The sequence below is a fragment of the Carcharhinus amblyrhynchos genome, chromosome 1 (genome assembly GCF_965287045.1).
Source record: "Carcharhinus amblyrhynchos chromosome 1, sCarAmb.v2.hapA, whole genome shotgun sequence".
In the NCBI taxonomy this organism is placed as follows: Eukaryota; Metazoa; Chordata; class Chondrichthyes; order Carcharhiniformes; family Carcharhinidae; genus Carcharhinus; species Carcharhinus amblyrhynchos.
Window position 1 is genome coordinate 32,757,129 of NC_137324.1, and position 19,865 is coordinate 32,776,993.

The 19,865-nt window shown below is 41.6% G+C and overlaps 1 protein-coding gene across 2 annotated transcripts in view; it reads left to right on the top strand.

Annotated features, from left to right (window-relative positions):
• The window catches only part of ska1 (spindle and kinetochore associated complex subunit 1), a 36,291-nt gene that overhangs the window by 4,274 nt on the left and 12,152 nt on the right, over positions 1 to 19,865 (top strand). For both annotated transcript variants that reach the window (XM_080197542.1, XM_080197551.1), the window contains exons 2-5: positions 1,076 to 1,166; positions 3,325 to 3,449; positions 12,444 to 12,538; positions 18,821 to 18,955. In XM_080197542.1, coding sequence (XP_080053668.1) covers positions 1,079 to 1,166; positions 3,325 to 3,449; positions 12,444 to 12,538; positions 18,821 to 18,955 — 443 coding nt within the window. In that variant the 5' untranslated portion in view covers positions 1,076 to 1,078. The remainder of the gene's footprint in view (positions 1 to 1,075; positions 1,167 to 3,324; positions 3,450 to 12,443; positions 12,539 to 18,820; positions 18,956 to 19,865) is intronic.

Genomic DNA, 19,865 nt, shown 5'->3' on the forward strand with positions numbered 1-19,865 from the left:
AGGACTAGGGGGCACAGCCTCAAGATAAAGGGGAGGCGGTTTAGAACGGAGTTGAGGAGGAACTTCTTCACTCAAAGGGTGGTGAATCTCTGGAATTCTCTGCCCGTTGAAGTGGTGGAGGCTGCCTCGCTAAATATTTTTAAGAAGCGGGTTGATGGGTTTTTGATAAGAGAAGGGATTAAGGGTTATGGGGAGAGGGCGGGAAAGTGGAACTGAGCCACGACAGATCAGCCATGATCTTATTGAATGGCGGGGCAGGCTCGAAGGGCTAGATGGCCTACTCCTGCTCCTATTTCTTATGTTCTTATGTTCTTAAGGCAGCCTGTAACATCCCAATCATTTATGCTGATGTTGCTGTAAAAGTCTTGTGTTTCCAAATATTTTGAAAACTTGTCATTGCCTGCTGTAATGGGACTGTTCCCATTTGGCAGTACAGTGGTTAGCACTGCTACCTCATAGCTTTGGAGTTCCAGGTCCAATTCCCAGCTTGAGTCACTGTCTGTGCGGAGTCTGCACATTCTCTTCACGTCTTGTGTGGGTTTCCTCTGGGTGCTCTGGTTTCCTCCCACAGTATGATAGATGTGCTGGTTAGGTGCATTGGCTATGCTAAATTCTCTGTCTGTATCCGAACAGGTTCTGGAGAATGGCATCTAGGGGATTTTCACAGTAATTTCATTGCAGTGTTAATATAAGCCTACTTGTGACATTAATAAATAAACTTTTTAAAACTCTTCCAAAGGGAAGTGTTCACATGAGGCTGCCCAACAAGGTAATGAGTAACCAGTTTTTGTAAATCAGAATCCTCCCTCCGTGCAATAGGTTGCCTTTTTTGACCTGGGATTTGAAACGTTACCGGAGTTAACCAGTCCGTTGCAGCCATGCTGAATACCAATATCTTAATGTTAAGCAAGTAATAATTTGAAACAGTGCCTCCTGGAGTTGAGGTTAGTGAATTGGAGATCATATATCTAGGGTTGGGAGCAATAGTACTGTTAGAGACAACTCTAGGCTTTCTAAAAGCTGTTGCGTTTTTTTTTAATATTGTTAGATGATGCTGAGTTTCTTGATTTTGTAGAGGATGATGTCTGTGGACTTGCAAGATGTGTCAGTTCAACTGAACCAGAAGATATCTTCTATCAAAAGATTTATGCAGCTGAAGAACATGTGTAAGTTGAAAGTGACTCTCAGCTCTCTGATATTCAATTATTCAACTGATTAACGTTTAATGAATAAAATTTGAAAACTGAGTTTATTTAGAAGCACTTCACATGTGGATTGCTTTGAGAAAGTGGTAATGTTGTGCATCCATATAGTCGTATGTCTCTATATAGTTTTATATTGGGTAAAATAATTTTTGGAATAAAGCCTCAAAAAATTGGGAATAGAATTGAGATACATTCATTTATGGCGTAGAAGGAAGTCAGTCGACCCAATGACCAATCCAGTTTGTTCCATTCCACCACTCAAAGTTTATTTCTTTCAAGTGCCCATTCAATTTCTTTTTGAAGTCCTTCACCTCTGTTTCCATCATCTCTTGGGCAATAATTTCTGTGCATTCAAGAAAAACACTTTCATCCTCAAATTCCATCTGCATCTATTACCCAATTCTTAAATCTGTGTCTTTGAGTATCTTATCTAAACTTATCATAATGTTGTACGGCTACATCAAATCTCCCCTCAATTTCCTTTGCTCCAAAAAAAACCCCAGGCTTATTCAACCTAACCTTGTAGTTAGAATCTCTCTTCCCTGGAAGAACCCTGGTAAATCTCTGTACCGTCTCAAAGGATCTTTAGGAAAAAGTGGAAAGTATGGTGGCTAAAACTGAAAGACAAGTTAGGTGTAATCAGAGCTTTATAAAGATTTGGCATGATTTCCCTGCTTTTGTATTCAATACATCAATTTATGAAGCCCAGGATCCCATTTACTCTATACTTTGGCACCTTCAGAGGACCCAAAAGTGTCTTCACATCCTTTAGTACTCTGCCATTAAGTCTATATTGCCTCTCCCTATCCCTTCTGCCAAAATACATCCATCTCAAATTATCTGTATTAAATTCCATCTGTTTCTTGTCTGCCCATTCTACTAGCCTATTTTAAGCTCTATTGCAATCAGTTCATATCATCCTCTTTGTTTGCCACTGCTCCAAGTTTGCTATCATTGGCAAATATTCAAGTCATTTGTATGTAGCAACAAAAACAATATTTCTTCAACTTTACCACTGTCCACCATCCTCCGTTTTTTTTAAAAAAAACATTCACCACAACTCATTGTTTTCTATCCTTAAACTATTTTTAAAATCCAAGTTGTCATTGACCTGCCAATTTCATGAGCTGCAATTTTAACTAGCCTTTATATGCTACACTGTCAAATGCTTTCCTAAAATTTATCCAAACGGCATCAGTTGCATTCCCTGTTAATCCTTTTATATTGTGTGGCCTCACTGGCAAGGTAGCATTTGTCTGTTATTTCATCAAAATTCAATTGGATTTGCTGGTCAATATTTGCCTTTCCTAGGTCCATGCTGGTTATCCTAATTAACTCAAGTGACAGACATTTGGAGAGGATTTTTTTCCCTGATCAATGTGTAGAAACTTCATCTACCATTGATAAAACAACTGACCTCTAATTGCTTGGACCATCCTTGTACACTTTCCTGAATAAGAATGTCATGTTTGCCATTGTCCAACCCTCTGGCATCTACCCCCGCATCTAGATTCTGGCAAGCATTTCATGTAAACAACTGGACAATCTGTCCACAAGTATAGCCGACCTTTCCTAGTATCTTCTGTCTCTCAATTATCACCCCATTCATTACCTCAACTATCTCTGCTTCTCCCAATATTTTGTCAGCATCTTTTTCTTTAGTAAACCAAATACAAAGTACTCATTAGGTATTCTAGTCTTGAGTTGTATCTTGAAGCATAGATTACACTCTGCCCTCATACTTGCCACTCCACTTATGGCCCACTTAATTATTTACATGCAGATAGAAGACTTTTAGATTCTCTTCCATGTTGACTGTCTCTCATAATGCAATGCAGATAAATGAATATACAACAAAGGTTTGGGCATTAAACTATCTTATTCACAGTATCCTGATTTTTTTTTTAATGGAACTTTTGTTTGCCTACATTTTTTTCTTTTATTTTCTGCAGAGTCTTGAAATTCTTACCGCTGATTCTATATTTTTATCTCTGACCTTCATTTAGAAAAAAAATTATTTGATCTTGAATTTTCCTTTTTTTCTGCTTCATTCATTGATCCCTTACCTTCTCCTTTTCAAGCCATTTTTAATGCAAGTTATGAATGTTTCTGTCATTAGGTAGTGACCCTTCACTTACAAAAATTCTGCAGAAGATTGGGCTAGAGTTGTCTGGCATTCGGGATACATTGGATATTTTTCAGATGCAGATACTACAGCAGCAAACTGAACTGAGATCTCTTCAGGTAAAGCCATTATATTCCATTTTCAAAGGGATTGAATTATATTTCAAATTTAATAATATCTTCAGATATGTAAGCTCACTTTTTTTATCAGATTAAATTCTGATTAATGAAGGAAACGTTTTAAGCAATTATTCACATGAATTCTTAATGAAATACCATGGATGGAATTTTACTGCTATTTACACCAGCAGGACTTGCTGGTCCTGCTCGCTTGCAGTGGCAATGGGACGTGAAGACTGGAAAATTCTGGCCCATATATTAGAGAATATGGATTCACAATTGTAATTCTGCATATTTTGAGATTCTGATCTCCAAGTACATCTAGAACTTGGTGAAGTTAGATAGGTGAGAAGAGACATGGTATTGCCATGCACCCCTTGTATATCAATTTTACGACCCATTGAGCTATCCTTGTTTACGTGCTTTGAGCTCAATGTCAAAATTCTTCCAGAAAGATTGTTTCCGTGCAGAAAATCAACGAACAAATTGTTAGAAATAGCGAACTTCTCACTATTTAGCAATTCAATAGCTATTTAAAATAAAAGTTCTTGCATTTTAACCACACTTTTTGAACACCAACTTGAATTTTTATAAACAAACTAATTAGTGATAGGCAGCATGGTTTTCTATGGGGAAGATCATGTCTCACCAACTTGATTGAGATTCTTGAAGTGGTGACAAAGATAATTTATGAGGGAAGGGCTGTGGGTGTAGTTTATATGGACTTTAGTAAGATGTTTGACAAGATCCCACATGGCAGACTGTACAAAAGCTAAAATCACATGGGATTTGGGATAGGCTGGCTAGATGGATACAGAACTGGCTTGGTTATAGAAGACAGACTAGCAGATGAATTTTCAGAATGGAGATCTGTAGCCAGTGGTGTCCTGCAGGAATCCGTGCTGGGACCTCTGTAGTTTGTTGTAGATTTCAACGATCTGAAAGAACATCTGGGTGGTCTATTAGTAAAAGTAAACTTAAGTTTAGTAAGTTTGAATTATACAAAGATTGGTGGAGTTGCTTATAGTGCTGGGGATCATCAGAGTATACAACAGATATAGATAGGTTGGAGACTTGAACACAGAAATGGCAGATGGAGTTTAATCTGGCAAGTGCAAGGTGATGCATTTTGGAGGATCAAATTTACGTGTGAATTATATTTTATATGGCAGAACCCTTAGGAATGTTAACCTACAGAGGGATCTAGGTGTGTAGATCCATAGTTCCCTGAAATTGGCAACACAGGTGGCCAAAATGGTGCTTCCCTTCATCAGTTGGGACATTGAGTACAAGAGTTGGGAAATCGTGTTGCAACTATATAAAACCACGGTTAGGTCACATTTGATTGCGTGCATTTATGGTCACCACACTACCAGAAGGACGTGGAAGCTTTGGAGAGAATGCAAGGAAGGTTCAGAATGTTGTCTGGCCTTGAGGGTGTTGGCTATGAGGAGAGATTGAATGAACTAGGATTGTTTTCACTGGAAAAACGAAGGCTGAAAGGACACCTGACAGGTCTACAAAATTGAGAGGCGTAGGCAGGGTGGATAATCAGAGGAAAAGATGATGACTATCTACCATATCTATGCCCCTTGTTATTTTATAGACCTCTATAAGACTACCCCTAAGCTTGCTGCACTCCAAGGGGAAAAGGCTCCTGTCTGTCCAGCCCCTCTCATAACTCAAACCATCAAGTCCCAGTAGCATCCTAGCAAGTTTTTTCTGCTCTCTTTCTAGTTTAATAGTATCCTTTCTATGATAGGGTGACTAGAACTGCACACAGTATTCCAAGTGTGGCCTTACTAATATCTTGTACAGCTTCAACAGGACGTCCCAACTCCTGTAATCAATGTTCTGACTAATGAAACAAGGTGTGCCGAATGCCTTCTTCACCATCCTGTTTACCTGTGACTCCACTTTCAAGGAACTATGAATGTGTACCTCTAGATCTTTGTTCTATAACTCTCCCAACATCCTACCATTAACTAAGTCTTGTCCTGGTTCAATCTATCAAAATGCATCAACTTGCATTTATCTAAATTAAACTCCATCTGCCATTCATCAGCAAACTGGCCCAATTAATCAAGGTCCCGTTGCAATCTTAGATAACCTCCTTCATGTCCACTATGCCACCAATCTTGGTGTCATTGCAAACTTTCTAACCATGCCTCCTAAATTCTCATCCAAATCATTGATATAACTGACAACTAACAGTAGACCCAGCACTGACCCCTGAGACACATTGCTGGTCACAGGCTCCAGTTTGAAAAACAAACCTCTACAACCACTCTGTCTTCTGTCATCAAGCCAATTTTCTATCCAATTGGCTACCTCACCCTAAATCCCCAGAGATTTAACCTTGTGCAGCAACCTACCATGTGGGACCTTGTCAAAGTCCATGTAAACAATGTCGACTGAACTACCCATCTACTTTCTTGGTTACCTTTCAAAAAAACTCAATCAAATTCATAAGACATGATTTTCTCCTCACAAAGCCATGCTGACTGAGCCTAATCTGTCCTTGCGGGAACCGTGGTGCACGAAGGTTGTGATGAACCTAGTCAGGAAGAAAAGAAAGGTGTACAAAAGGTTCAGAGAGCTAAGAGATGTTAAGGATCTAGAGGAGTATAAGGCTTGTAGAAAGGAGCTTAAAAAGGAAATTAGGAGAGCCAGAAGGGGTCATGAGAAGGCCTCGGCAGGTAAGATTAAGGAGAATCCCAAGGCCTTCTACAAGTATGTGAAAAGTAAAAGGATGAGAAGAGAAGGTATAGGACCTATAAAAGGTGAAGGGGGAAAAGTCTGTGTGGAACCGGAAGAAATGGCAGAGGCGCTTAATGAGTACTTTGCCTTGGTATTCACGGTGGAAAGTGATCTGGGAGGTTGTACTACAGGTTTGCGGCAATCTGAAAAGATTGAGTATGTGGATGTTAAGGAAGAGGATGTGTTAGAACTTTTAAATTCTATCAAGATAGATAAGTCACCAGGACCAGATGGGATGTACCCCAGGTTACTGTGGGAGGTGAGGGAAGTGATTGCAGAGCCCCTGGCGATGATCTTTGCATCGTCGATGGAGACGGGAGAGGTTCCGGAGGATTGCGGATGTGGTTCCTATTTTCAAGAAAGGGAACAGGGATAGCCCGGGAAATTACCGACTGGTAAGTCTAACCTCAGTGGTTGGTAAGTTGATGGAGAGGCTTCTGAGGAACAAGATTTATGAGCATTTGGAGAAGTTTAGAATGATCAGAAATAGTCAACGTGGTTTTGTCAAGGGCAAGTCGTGCTTTACGAGCCTAGTTGAGTTCTTTGAGAATGTGACTGAACACATTGACGAATGGTGGTTTACATGGACTTCAGCAAGGCGTTTGATAAGGTCCCCCATGCAAGACTTCTTGAGAAGGTGAGAGGGCATGGGATCCAAGGGGCTTTGGCCTTGTGGATCCAGAACTGGCTTGCCTGCAGAAGGCAGAGAGTGGTTGTGGATGGGTCTTTTTCTGCATGGAGGTCGGTCACCAGTGGAGTGCCCCAGGGGTCTGCTCTAGGACCCTTGCTGTTTGTCATTTTCATAAATGACCTGGATGAGGAAGTGGAGGGATGGGTTAGTAAGTTCGCAGATGATACGAAGGTTGGTGGTGTTGTGGATGGTCTGGAGGGATGTCAGAAGTTGCAGCGGGACATAGACAGGATGCAAGACTGGGCAGAGAAGTGGTAGATGGACTTCAACCCGGATAAATGTGTAGTGGTCCATTTTGGCAGGACCAATGGGATGAAGGAATACAATATCAAGGGTAGGAGTCTTAGCTGTGTTGAAGAGCAGAAGCATCTTGGGGTCCGGGTCCATAGGACTCTTAAATCGGCCTCGCAGGTGGAGGATGTGGTCAAGAAGGCGTTTGGTGTACTGGCCTTCATTAATCGAGGGATTGAGTTTAGGAGTCGGGAGGTAATGCTGCAACTTTATAAGACCCTTGTCAGACCCCACTTGGAGTACTGTGTGCAATTCTGGTCGCCTCACTACAGGAAGGATGTGGAAGCTATTGAGAGGGTGCAGAGGAGATTTACAAGGATGTTGCCTGGATTGGAAGGCATGCCTTATGAAGATAGGTTGAGGGAGCTAGGCCTCTTCTCCCTGGAGAGACGAAGGTTGGCCGCAGCTGGAGTACTGTGTGCAGTTTTGGGCGCCGCACCTGCGCAAGGATATTTTGGCCCTGGAGGGAGTGCAGAGGAGGTTTACTAGGCTGATACCGGAGTTGAGGGGATTGAGCTATGAGGAGAGGCTGAATAAACTAGGCTTGTACTCGTTAGAGTTTAGAAGAATGAGGGGAGATCTCATTGAGACATATAAGATGATGAATGGGATGGATAGGATAGAGGTGGAGAGACTCTTCCCGCTCAAAAAAGACAGTAGGACTAGGGGGCACAGCCTCAAGATAAAGGGGAGGCGGTTTAGAACGGAGTTGAGGAGGAACTTCTTCACTCAAAGGATGGTGAATCTCTGGAATTCTCTGCCCGTTGAAGTGGTGGAGGCTGCCTCGCTAAATATTTTTAAGAAGCGGGTTGATGGGTTCTTGATAAGAGAGGGGATTAAGGGTTATGGGGAGAGGGCGGGAAAGTGGAACTGAGCCACAACAGATCAGCCATGATCTTATTGAATGGCGGGGCAGGCTCGAAGGGCTAGATGGCCTACTCCTGCTCCTATTTCTTATGTTCTTATGTTGAGAGGCGACCTGATAGAGGTTTATAAGATGTTGAGAGGAATAGATAGGGTGGATTCTCAGAGGCTATTTCCCCGGGCTGAAATGGTCGCTACGAGAGGACACAGATTTAAGGTGCAGGGAAGCAAGTACAGAGGAGATATTAGAGGTAAGTTTTCACTCAGAGGGTGGTGAGTGAATGGAATCAGCTGCCGTCGGTGGTGGTGGAGGCGAACTCGCTGGGATCTTTTAAAAGACTTCTGGATGAGTATATGAGATCTAATGGGATTGGAGGTTATAGATCGGTCTATGGCTTAGTAGGTATAGATGTGATCGGTGCAACGTTTGGGCCGAAGGGCCTGTTTGTGCTGTAGTGTTCTATGTTCTAAATGCCTGTAGATCCTGTCTCTCAGAATACCTCCTAACAACTTACTCACTACAGACATTAGGCTCACCGGCCTGTAGTTCCCAGGCTTTTCCTTGCAATCCTTAAATAACTGGCACTACATTTGCCACCCTCCAAACTTCAGGCACCTCACCTGTAGCTGTCAATGATTCAAATATCTCTGCTAGGAGACCCATAGTTTCTTCCCTAGCTTCCAACAATGGCCTGGGATACACTTTTTCATGGCCTGGGGATTTATCCAGCACTTCCAGCACCATCTCCTCTTTCATATGTACACTCTTCAAGATATCACGATTTTATTTCCCCAAGTTTTCTAACATAACATAAGAACATAAGAAATAGGAGCAGGAGTAGGCCATCTAGCCCTTCGAGCCTGCCCCGCCATTCAATAAGATCATGGCTGATCTGTCGTGGCTCAGTTCCACTTTCCCGCCCTCTCCCCATAACCCTTAATCCCCTCTCTTATCAAGAACCCATCAACCCGCTTCTTAAAAATATTTAGCGAGGCAGCCTCCACCACTTCAACGGGCAGAGAATTCCAGAGATTCACCACCCTTTGAGTGAAGAAGTTCCTCTTCAACTCCGTTCTAAACCGCCTCCCCCTTATCTTGAGGCTGTGCCCCCTAGTCCTACTGTCTTTTTTGAGCGGGAAGAGTCTCTCCACCTCTATCCTATCCATCCCATTCATCATCTTATACGTCTCAATGAGATCTCCCCTCATTCTTCTAAACTCTAACGAGTACAAGCCTAGTTTATTCAGCCTCTCCTCATAGCTCAATCCCCTCAACTCCGGTATCAGCCTAGTAAACCTCCTCTGCACTCCCTCCAGGGCCAAAATATCCTTGCGCAGGTACGGCGCCCAAAACTGCACACAGTACTCCAGCTGCGGCCTCACCAATGCCCTATACAGCTGCAGCAAGACCTCCCTACTTTTATATTCAATCCCCCTCGCTATGAAGGCCAGCATCCCATTCGCCTTCCTGACCACCTGCTGCACCTGCAAGCTGGGTTTTTGCGACTCATGCACAAGGACCCCGAGGTCCCTCTGCACCGTCGCCTGCTGCAGTTTTTCGCCACGTAAGTAATAGTCCTTCCTACCATTCTTCCTACCAAAGTGGACCACCTCGCACTTGCCAACATTAAATTCCATTTGCCATTTCCTGGCCCATTCGCCCAGCCTATCTAGATCCTTCTGCAGACTCTCCACACCCTCCGCACAATTTGCCTTTCCCCCAATCTTGGTGTCATCAGCAAATTTCGACACCCTGCACTCGGTTCCCTCCTCCAGATCATCTATATAAATGGTAAATAGCTGAGGCCCCAGCACCGGCCCCTGGGGCACCCCACTAGTCACCAACCGCCAATCCGAATAGCACCCATTGACCCCCACTCTCTGCCTCCTATTTGACAACCAATCCTCTATCCACGCTAACACCCTACCCCCAACTCCATGTCCCCTGACCTTCTGCAATAACCTCTTGTGAGGTACCTTGTCAAACGCCTTCTGAAAATCCAGAAAGACCACATCCACCGGCTCTCCCCTATCCACTGCCCTAGACACATCCTCATACATCTATGCCTTTCTCAACAATAAATACTGATGGGAAATATTCATTTATGATCTTCCCCCATCTCTTGTGGCTCCGATCTCTTGTTGATCCTTAAGAGGCCTTATGTTCTCCCTACTTACTGTTTTGCTTTTATGTATTTGTAGACCCAGTTTAGATTCTTTTTTGCCTTATCTGCCAAAGGAATCCCATGTCCCTTTTTGCCATCATGATTTCTCTCTTAACTCTACTCTGACACCCTCTATACTCTTCAAGGGACCCACTTGATCCCAGATGCCTATGCATGTCATATGCCTCCTGCTTCTTCTTGACTAGGACCTCAATAGTCCAAGTCACCCAGGGTTCCCTACTTCTGCCAGCTTTGCCCTTCACTCTAAGAGGAATGCACTTATCCTGAACCCTGATTAGCACACTTCTGAAAGCCTCCCACTTACCCACCGTCCCTTTGCCTGTCAACAGACTCCCCAATCAACTTTTGAAAGTTCCTGTCTGATACCATCAAAATTGGCCTTGTCCCAGTTTAGAATTTTAACTTCTGTGCCAGACCTATTATTCTTCATAGCTGTCTTAAAATTATTGGAATTATGGTCACTGGTCCCAAAGTGATCCCTTTCTGACACTTCTATCACCTGTCTTCCTTATTTCCCAAGAAGGGGTAAAGTCTTGCTCTCTCTTTAGTCATACCATCCACAAACTGAATGGGAAATTCAGTGACTACACTTATTCTTGTCTATTTTGATGGTGTTATTAGTGGACTATTCAATCATAGAAATAATCACAGCCAAAGCAGTTCCTGCTCTGCCCTATTGTACTTTCCAGAAAGGAACTGGATAGCAAACAAGAGAATGAATTCTGGACTTTTCCTCTTCTTTAACCCAGAGGAATTAAAACCATGATTTGACTACCCGGGCAAAGCTTAGGAAACTTGGTAAAGACCAGGGATTGAATCAAAGGCACAACCTATGATGCACGTTCCGAACGAACAGAGGAATTTCCGTGGTTATTGTAAGTCGTTAATAACAACTACAACCCTAGGTTTAAATAGCATTTGCCTCTATATGCTGCTAAATTGAGATTATAATCTGTCAAATTTGAGAACTTCTGTCCACATAAAGGAATAAATGATTCAACATAGAATTATGAAGTAGTTACTGATTTAAATTAGGAGCAGATATAGTCCATTTAGCCCTTTGAACCTGCTCCACCATTCAACGTCAGCTGGAATTCTCTGATCTCGTGTGTGCCACCATTGCTGCCAGCAAGAATGGAGAACTTGGCTCTCAGCCAAATCACCATTCACAGCAACGGGACCAGAGAATCCCAGCCGCAGCTGAGGTGGGAAGATCTGGTTTATGGTCATGGCTGATCCTCAATATCAATGCCTTACTCCCCATCCCCCTTGATGCCATTAAAATCTGAAATATTATCTTTCTTTTTTGACTACATTCAATAACGTGGCCTCCGCAGCCTCTGTGGTAGAGAATTCCACTAGTTTAATATCTTTTGAGTGAAGAACGTTTGCCTCATCTGTACTAAATGGACCAACCCATATCCCTGAGATTGTGTCCCCAACCAGAGAAAACATCCTCTCTTCATCTAGTCTGTCCAGTCCTGTTAGAATTTTATATGTTTCAATCCAAGCTCCGTTCATCTTCAAACCTCTAGTGAGTACATAGGATGCTGCCTGGTATGAAACATTTAAGTTATAAAGAGAGGTTGGGTGGGTTTGGATTGTTTTTACTGGAGCAGGGAAAACTGAGGAACAATCTGATCAAGGTGGACAAGATTATGAGGGGCATGGACAGAGAGGATAAGAAATAGCTGTTCCCCTTACTTGAAGGGCTAGTCATGAGGGTATACAAGTTCAGAATTTAGGGAATGTGAGAAAAGACATTTTTAGTCAGAGGGTCGTGATAGTCTGGAATGCGCTGCCAGGGTGGGTGGTGAGTTACCTCATCCTTTTAAAATGTATCTATGTGCCAAGTACTGATAAATGAGATTAAGTGGGAGGTCAGGTGTTCCTCTCGTGTCATTGCAGACTCGATGGGCCGAAGGGCTTTTTCTGCAATGTTATGATTCTATTTGCATAAAATTCCTAGCAGTCATAAGTATGTTGTCTAGCAATAATCAATCAATTAATGCTCAGGTAAGTGAAATTTTTATTTGCCAAGCTAGTAGTATAATATTTATTTGTTATAATTTATCTCATGAAATTGTTGCTAAATATTCTACTATTGCATTTGTGTGACAATTTGAATGTGTTCCACAGCCAAAGATCAGTACCAATTTGCCCAAAAAAAATTAATTTTGACTTCCAATGATTTATTTGTAGGATCTGCGAAAGGCCGTCCAGAAAAATTCTGAAACTGCACACCATTTACTCGAAAATATTCCAGCTCATCTGCCCAAGAAAGCTGCTCAAACCAAGTAGGTGAAGCTGACTGAAACCAGGGAATATTTGAATATGGTTTTATTTTTAACAACCAGGCCCTGCTTGCTTGGACATTTAAACATCTTTTCAAATATAAATTGCTTTATTGATGGTTTCCTTGGGTTCCAAATCACACCATCTTAAACGTTTTTCCTTTTTACAGTTGAAATCAAGGTTCATTACATAGTCTCCAGTTCTAATTTTCACAGTCTCAAAACTATGGAATTCAAATTTTCCCTTGTGTTTTTCTCAATTATTCTGAGGCCAATCTTACCACAAATTCATGATTTGCAATTTTTTTCCTCTTTCCAACTTGTTTCCTGTGATATGTGCAATGCTGACACAAATGCATTTATCATCTGAGAACATGGTGATCAGCCTCCTTCTGAATTGCTTCTATTTCTCTGACGATACTACTACAATGGGGAATTCATTTGAGAAAGTAACTAAACAATTAAAATGGCCACAGACCATTTGGGTATTGTTGGTTCAAATAAAGTTGATAGATAGGGTAGTGAAGTGTTTGTATAACTATCAGAGGAGGTATCTAGGGATTATGATGAAGTGAGGAAAGCCATCTTAAGTGCATATGAACTCGTGCCAGAAGCCTATGGACAAAAGTTCAGAATCTAAGGGAAGAACCAGGTCAGACGCATATAGAATTTGAAAGAATCAAACAAAGTAATTTTGATAGGTGGCTAAGAGCATTGAAAAAAGACCAGACATATGACGCTCTTAAGAAACTATTATTTTCGAGGAATTTAAAAATTCAGTTTCTGCATAGTGAGAACTCTCAGAAAAGCAAAGGGTTTAAACTGTAAGACTAGTAGCAGACATGGCCAATGATTTTGAATTAGTTTGTGAATCAAGTTTTGGTTTTTGACATCAATTTCAATTTTTGAAGGATGGGAACTGTGGAAAAGATATATCTGCAGGTGGTCAAAGAAAAGGTGGACTCATTGAAGATAGCAAGGACAGTTTGCCTCAGGTTAAAAAGGAAATGTATGATTATGGAAGAGAGAAGAAACCTTAAATGTTTTCATTGTGCATCCAATTTTATTACAAAGTCGCAGTGTTGGTGGCTTGGTTAAACTGGAAAGACACATGGTAAAACCGGATAAGTAAGTAGGGTTTGTTAAATTGGCAAAAGAAACCATGACTGAAACTGAAGATGTGCGAAAGATCTATCGATTACGAAGGAAGAAGTGTTAGGGCTTTTAGGTAGCATTAAAACCGATAAATCTCCGGGGCCTGATGGCATTTATCCTAGGCTGCTTAGGGAGGCGAGGGATGAGATTGCTGGGCCTCTGACGCAAATCTTTGTCTCTTTGGACACAGGTGAGGTCCCAGAGGACTGGAGGATAGCGAACGTGGTACCGTTGTTTAAAAAGGGTAGGAGGGATAGCCCGGGTAACTATAGGCCGGTGAGTTTAACGTCAGTAGTAGGCAAGTTGATGGAGAGGTTTCTTAGGGATAGGATGTATGAGCACTTAGAGCGTTGCGATCTGAATAAGGATACACAGCATGGCTTTGTAAAGGGGAAGTCTTGCCTTACGAATCTGGTAGAATTCTTTGAGGAGGTGACAAAAACGATCGACGAAGGACGAGCCGTTGATGTCATCTATATGGATTTCAGTAAGGCGTTTGACAAAGTCCCTCGTGGTAGGTTGGTAGAGAAGATTAATGCTCATGGGATACGTGGCCAGGTATCTAGATGGGTAGAGAACTGGCTTGCAAAGAGGAGTCAGAGAGTAGTGGTGGAGGGGTCCTTTTGTAGCTGGAGGTCTGTCACTAGTGGTGTGCCGCAGGGCTCAGTACTGGGACCTCTTCTGTTTGTAGTGTATATAAATGATTTGGAAGAGGGAGTAGGTGGTGTGATCAGCAAATTTGCTGATGACACCAAGATGGCTGGATTGGCGGGCAGTGAGGAGCAGTGTCTGGCAATACAGCGGGATATTGATAGGCTGGTTGATTGGGCAGATACATGGCAAATGGAGTTTAATCCGGATAAATGTGAGGTGATGCATTTTGGCCGGAATAATGTAGGGGGGAGTTATATGATAAAGGGTAAGCCCATAAGCAGTATAGAATCGCAACGAGACCTGGGGGTGCAAGTGCACAAGTCTTTGAAGGTGGCAGTGCAAGTGGAGAGTGTGGTGAAGAAAGCCTATGGTATGTTAGCCTTTATAGGAAGGGGTATAGAATATAAGAGCTGGAGTCTAATGTTGCAGTTGTACAGAACGTTGGTTAGGCCGCATTTAGAGTACTGTGTCCAATTCTGGTTGCCTTACTACTGGAAGGACGTGGAGACTCTGGAGAGAGTGCAGAGGAGGTTTACCAGGAAGTTGCCTGGTATGGAAGGACTGGGGTATGAGGAAAGGTTGAAGAAATTGGGGCTCTTTTCCCTTGAAAGACACCGACGGAGGGGGGATCTAATAGAGGTATATAAGATTACGAAGGGTATAGATAGAGTAAACAGGTAAGCTATTTCCTATGATAGAGACACATAGGACAAGGGGCCATGGACTTAAGGTGAGGGGCGAGAGGTATAACACAGATATTAGAGGGAGGTTTTTCACACAGAGGGTAGTGGGGGTATGGAATGCTCTGCCAACTGAGGTGGTGGAGGCAAACACGCTAGAGTCCTTTAAGAGTAACTTAGACAGGCACATGAGTGGGTTGGAGATGGGTGGATATAGGAGATTGTTTTAAATAAGGGTCATTAGCATTGGGGCGTCTCTGGGAAGGCAAATGGATATGGTATAATAATAATGTTTTTTTTTTCTTTTCATTCACAGGTTTTAAGTCAGTCCGCCTTGTGTCCAATGAGGGGCATACACGCGATGGGTCGTACTTGGGCTGCTCTTGGTTGTTCGAGATTGGCCTAGTGCTTCATGTCGTTAGTGTGTGCTTAAACTGGACCAGATACTGGGCGACACAACAGCTCAGTGACTATCATTGATTGCTGTGCAGACACGTGGATTTGGGCCAGTGTCTGTGGGAGTTTGCGCATTCTCCCCGTGCTTGTGTGGGTTTTCTCCGGGTGCTCCGGTTTCCTCCCACACCCCAAAGATGTGCTATTGGCAGTAATAAATTGTCCCTAAATTAGTTTCCCTCAATGTGGATGGCCATAAAACAATAGATAAGGTTCATGGATGGAGGGGGGGACTGGTAGTGTTAAAATGGCAGCGCGGGCTCGTTGGGCCGAAGGGCCTATTTCCTGGGCTGTTTTGTTCTTTGTTCTTTGTAAATATACAGGTTGTTCAGAGGATGGTTGATAAACAAGTGTCACATTTTTAGAAGATTTTATTTGTGTTGGTACAAGTTGCAGTAGGAAAAGAGGTTAAAATCTTAAGGGATACAGGAGCAAACCAATCTTTAATGGTGAGAAATGAGGAGACATATAGTTTGGAATGTGTATTGCCAGAAATGATGGTAATGTATAGAATTAGTGAGGAAGGGAGTAGTGTTCTGTTACATCGGGTTGGAGACTCCAGTGAAAAGCGAAGTACTGGTATGAATAATAGAGAAATTACTACTTTCAGGGGTACAGTTTATCCTGTGCAATGACATAGGTGGATCACAGATAGGAGTGATGCCTACAATTGTTGAAAAGCCAGTGGAAAATCAAACAACTGAGGTTTTGCAGGAAGCATATCCTCAGAGGTTTCCTGACTGTGTGGTAACAAGATCACGTGGCCACAGATTGAGACAGGAGGAGGAGAAATCAAGGAATAAATATAAGAATGTTGAGGTTCAGTTATCAGAAACAATCTTTGAGCAGGTGGTTGATAAAGAATGAGAAATGGCAGAGAATGAAGTGAATATCTTTAGTTCAGGAAAGTTGACATAATTACAACTGCTTTATCTCTGTGTCTTTTTTTTGTATCAGAAAGCATACACAGAAGGAGAATCTGAGTGTATACTGGAGTGTTATTACATTAGAAGTAATGGGAATTCTCCTGTCCCCACCCACCACGGGAATCGTAGCAGGCAGGAGGCGAACCACGCAAAGGTCCATTGACCTCTGATAGGATTCTCCGGTTTTGGGGTGAGGACAGCCGGAGAATCCCACCCACCATCTTAATGAGGAAATGGAGACCTTTACAGGTGGATGAAAAATGGTCAGAAGTTCAAGTTGTATTACCAGTGGATTATAGAAAGGTGGTTTTGCAGGTAGAAAACGAGGTTCCAGTAGGAGATCATTTAGGAATGAAGAAAACTTGAGTGAAAATACAAAAACAATTATTGGCCTTGACTACATCACGATGTGGATGACTTTGTCATACATGTCACACATGTCACACATGTCAGGTAATAGGAAAACCTCAAGCAGTAATAAAAGCGCAGCACCCTTACTACCATTTCTGGCATTTGAGGAATTTTTATGAGGGTCTTAATTGATTGTGTGGGATTCCTGCCTAAAACAAAGTGGAAATTAGTATTTGTTGACTATAATGGATGCGTCTACCAGATTTCCAGAGGCCATTCCATTGTGTAATAATACAGCTAAGAGGTATATAGAGGAGTTTTTTTAAACCAGATATGGACTGGCCACAGAAATCCAATCCGATCGGGGACCTAATTTTATGTCAAAGTTTTTCAGGGAAGTTATGGATGGCTTAGGAGTAAAGCAATTTAAACCAATTGTGTACCATCCAGAATCAGAGAGCTTTAGAATGGTGGCATTAAACTTTGAAGATCATGTTGAGGGCTTGTAGTCAGAATTATCCAAGGAATTGGGATATGAGAATTCCATTTGTACTGTTTGCACATAATAATCAACTAAGTTCAGTCAATTCTAATTAATTTTTGGTCATGAAGTAAGAGGACCCCCTCAATTGATCAAGGAGATATTGGTGAGTCAGTGTTCTGAGATGACATTATTGGACTATTTGTCAAACTTTAGAGAGAGATTAACTAAGGCTGGTGAGTTGGCTTGACAACATTTAAGAGTGGCGCACATGTTCTGGTCTAGAACCTTAACACCACCGTAACTCAAGTTTCCCAGGATCCACATTTTAAAAGATCGCCATTGCCAGAGGACTAATTAGACCAGCTGTTTTTTGCTTGAAATTTTAAATAGAACCTTATCTGTCATCTTAGGTGAATTTAGAAGATCCCATGGCGTTATTTGAAGAAGAGATGGGGACTTTTACTGAACACATCCCCCTCAGTCAACATCAAGGAATAAATATAAGAATGTTGAGGTTCAGTCATCAGAAACAATCTTTGAGCAGGTGGCTGATAAAAGAATTGATAATGAAACAGATTATTTTGTGACTGCTTTATATTTGATCTAGCTGTGCATTTTTAAACTTGTCCTGATGTTTCCATAAATTTGCAACAGTGACTATGCATAAAATATACTTAATTAACTGTGCAGTGCTTTGCAGTGCCCTGAGGCTTTCACAAGCTCGATTATAAATAGAATCTTTCCTACAAGCACAGTTGTTACCCTCGGGCTCAATCCAATCTATTTCCTCATTTTCTGAAAATTCCATTTCCACCTTCCTGGCACTGCATTGTAATTACTTCTTGAAGCAGAGTAACTGTGAGGGAGGCTTAAAAATACTGCCTTGGTCAAACCATGATATTCTGAGCTATTTGGTTAATAGTGTATCAGCATTCTAGTAAGCATTTGCATTGGCCTCTAAGTATTTTGTGTAAGTTTGCTGAATTGAACACTTGCAGAGGACAGTACTTGCATACAGCTGAGCACAAATGTACTTTTCACGCTGAACAGAGAAAGGTCATGTGACGCATACCTGAAGGAAACTACCAGGAAAGTAGATAACATTTGTAAATTTTTTTTGAGTGGTCAAGAAATGATACTGTAATATGTTTCCTTTATTTCCTCTACCTGAAACTTACTGCCTTCCACTGTAGAGGACAGGACCTACCTCTGTGCAGCAATCTGTGTCCTGAGGTTTGTGCATGACATTAAGTCCTTTATAGCTGAAATGAGATTCTATAACAAGTGTTTTTCTTGGCACCTGCATTGGGAACACTTGTTCATCCTGAGTCATTAAAAGGTACTCTACTTGTGAGCTTAAATTATCTATGATTTGATGGTTTTCAAATTCTAATTTAAAGATGTCAATTTAGCTTAAGTATAAAAAGCCTTTGCAAATTTGTACCTTTGGCATCAAAGGGTGGGATTTTCCGGCCGTGCTTGCCCCAGGACCACAAATTCCTGCGTGAGGTCTATGGACCTTTGCATGGTCCACCACGATATATAATTTAGCACTGTCAATTATCTTGTTGCTTTTTTTTAGTACTGCAGATCCAAAAGATGCAAGGGTTCAAGAGGGTCCTGCTAATCCTGAACCTGAAAAGAATTCTGCCAGGAGTAAACATTTTGTTCGTGAGATGGAGTACCTGTTAATGGAGGAATTTAACCAGGTCCCTGGGTAAGTTTCATTACAATCTCAGTCTGAAACAAATTGAAAATGCCTTGCATTAGGTTATTTTAAACCCACGGTTACATAAAATATATGGCACAGAAGCACCCAACTGGTCTGTGCTGGTGTTCATAATCCATTAGGCACCTTCCATTCCTTCTACTTCATCTCTGCCTCTTAAGCATATCTTCACCCTTTTTTTCTTTCTTGTACTAGTTTAGTTTATTTTGCATATGTCCAAGTCAGTAGCATTCACTATATGGCCCTCAGGCATTTGTCTTTCCTTCAGCCTGCTTTACAAACCTTCCCTCAATTAATGTCATCACATGAAAACAGTTAAATATCCAGATAATATACAATTAACAAATCTAAGATTTTGTTTTATCTCTCTTGTACATAGAAACAGTAGTTGCCTGACAGTCCTCTGTCAAACCCTGCTCTTTTATGGAACTTTCATATGTACATAAGTGCCTCTGCTCCCTCCTTCCTTGTTTCCTTAAGAATGGGGCTGCATACCATCCAGACCTGGAGTCTTGCTAGTTTGTCCTATCCAAGTTGTATTAGTTAATCTTTTTAAACTTGTGCTCCAGTGAAATCTCTTTTTTCAAAAGAAGATCAAATTATGAGGTCAAGTAGGTGTTCAATACTTAGATAATTTTTCCATCATTACCTCTGCGTGGTCAACTTTCCTAAATTCTTTTGTTCTCCACTCCTTCAGTGTCAAAGTACTTTTTGTGCATTCAATTTTTCTTTTATTCAATTTTTCTTTTATTTGTCCACAATATTGGGATAACTAGATTGGGTAAATCAATGATATTTTCCTATACATCATTGGTATTATTCTTAGTTCTTACATTTTGAAATGTAGAAAATAGGGGCAGGAGTTGCCAAATTGTCGTAGAGTTATAGAGGTTTACTG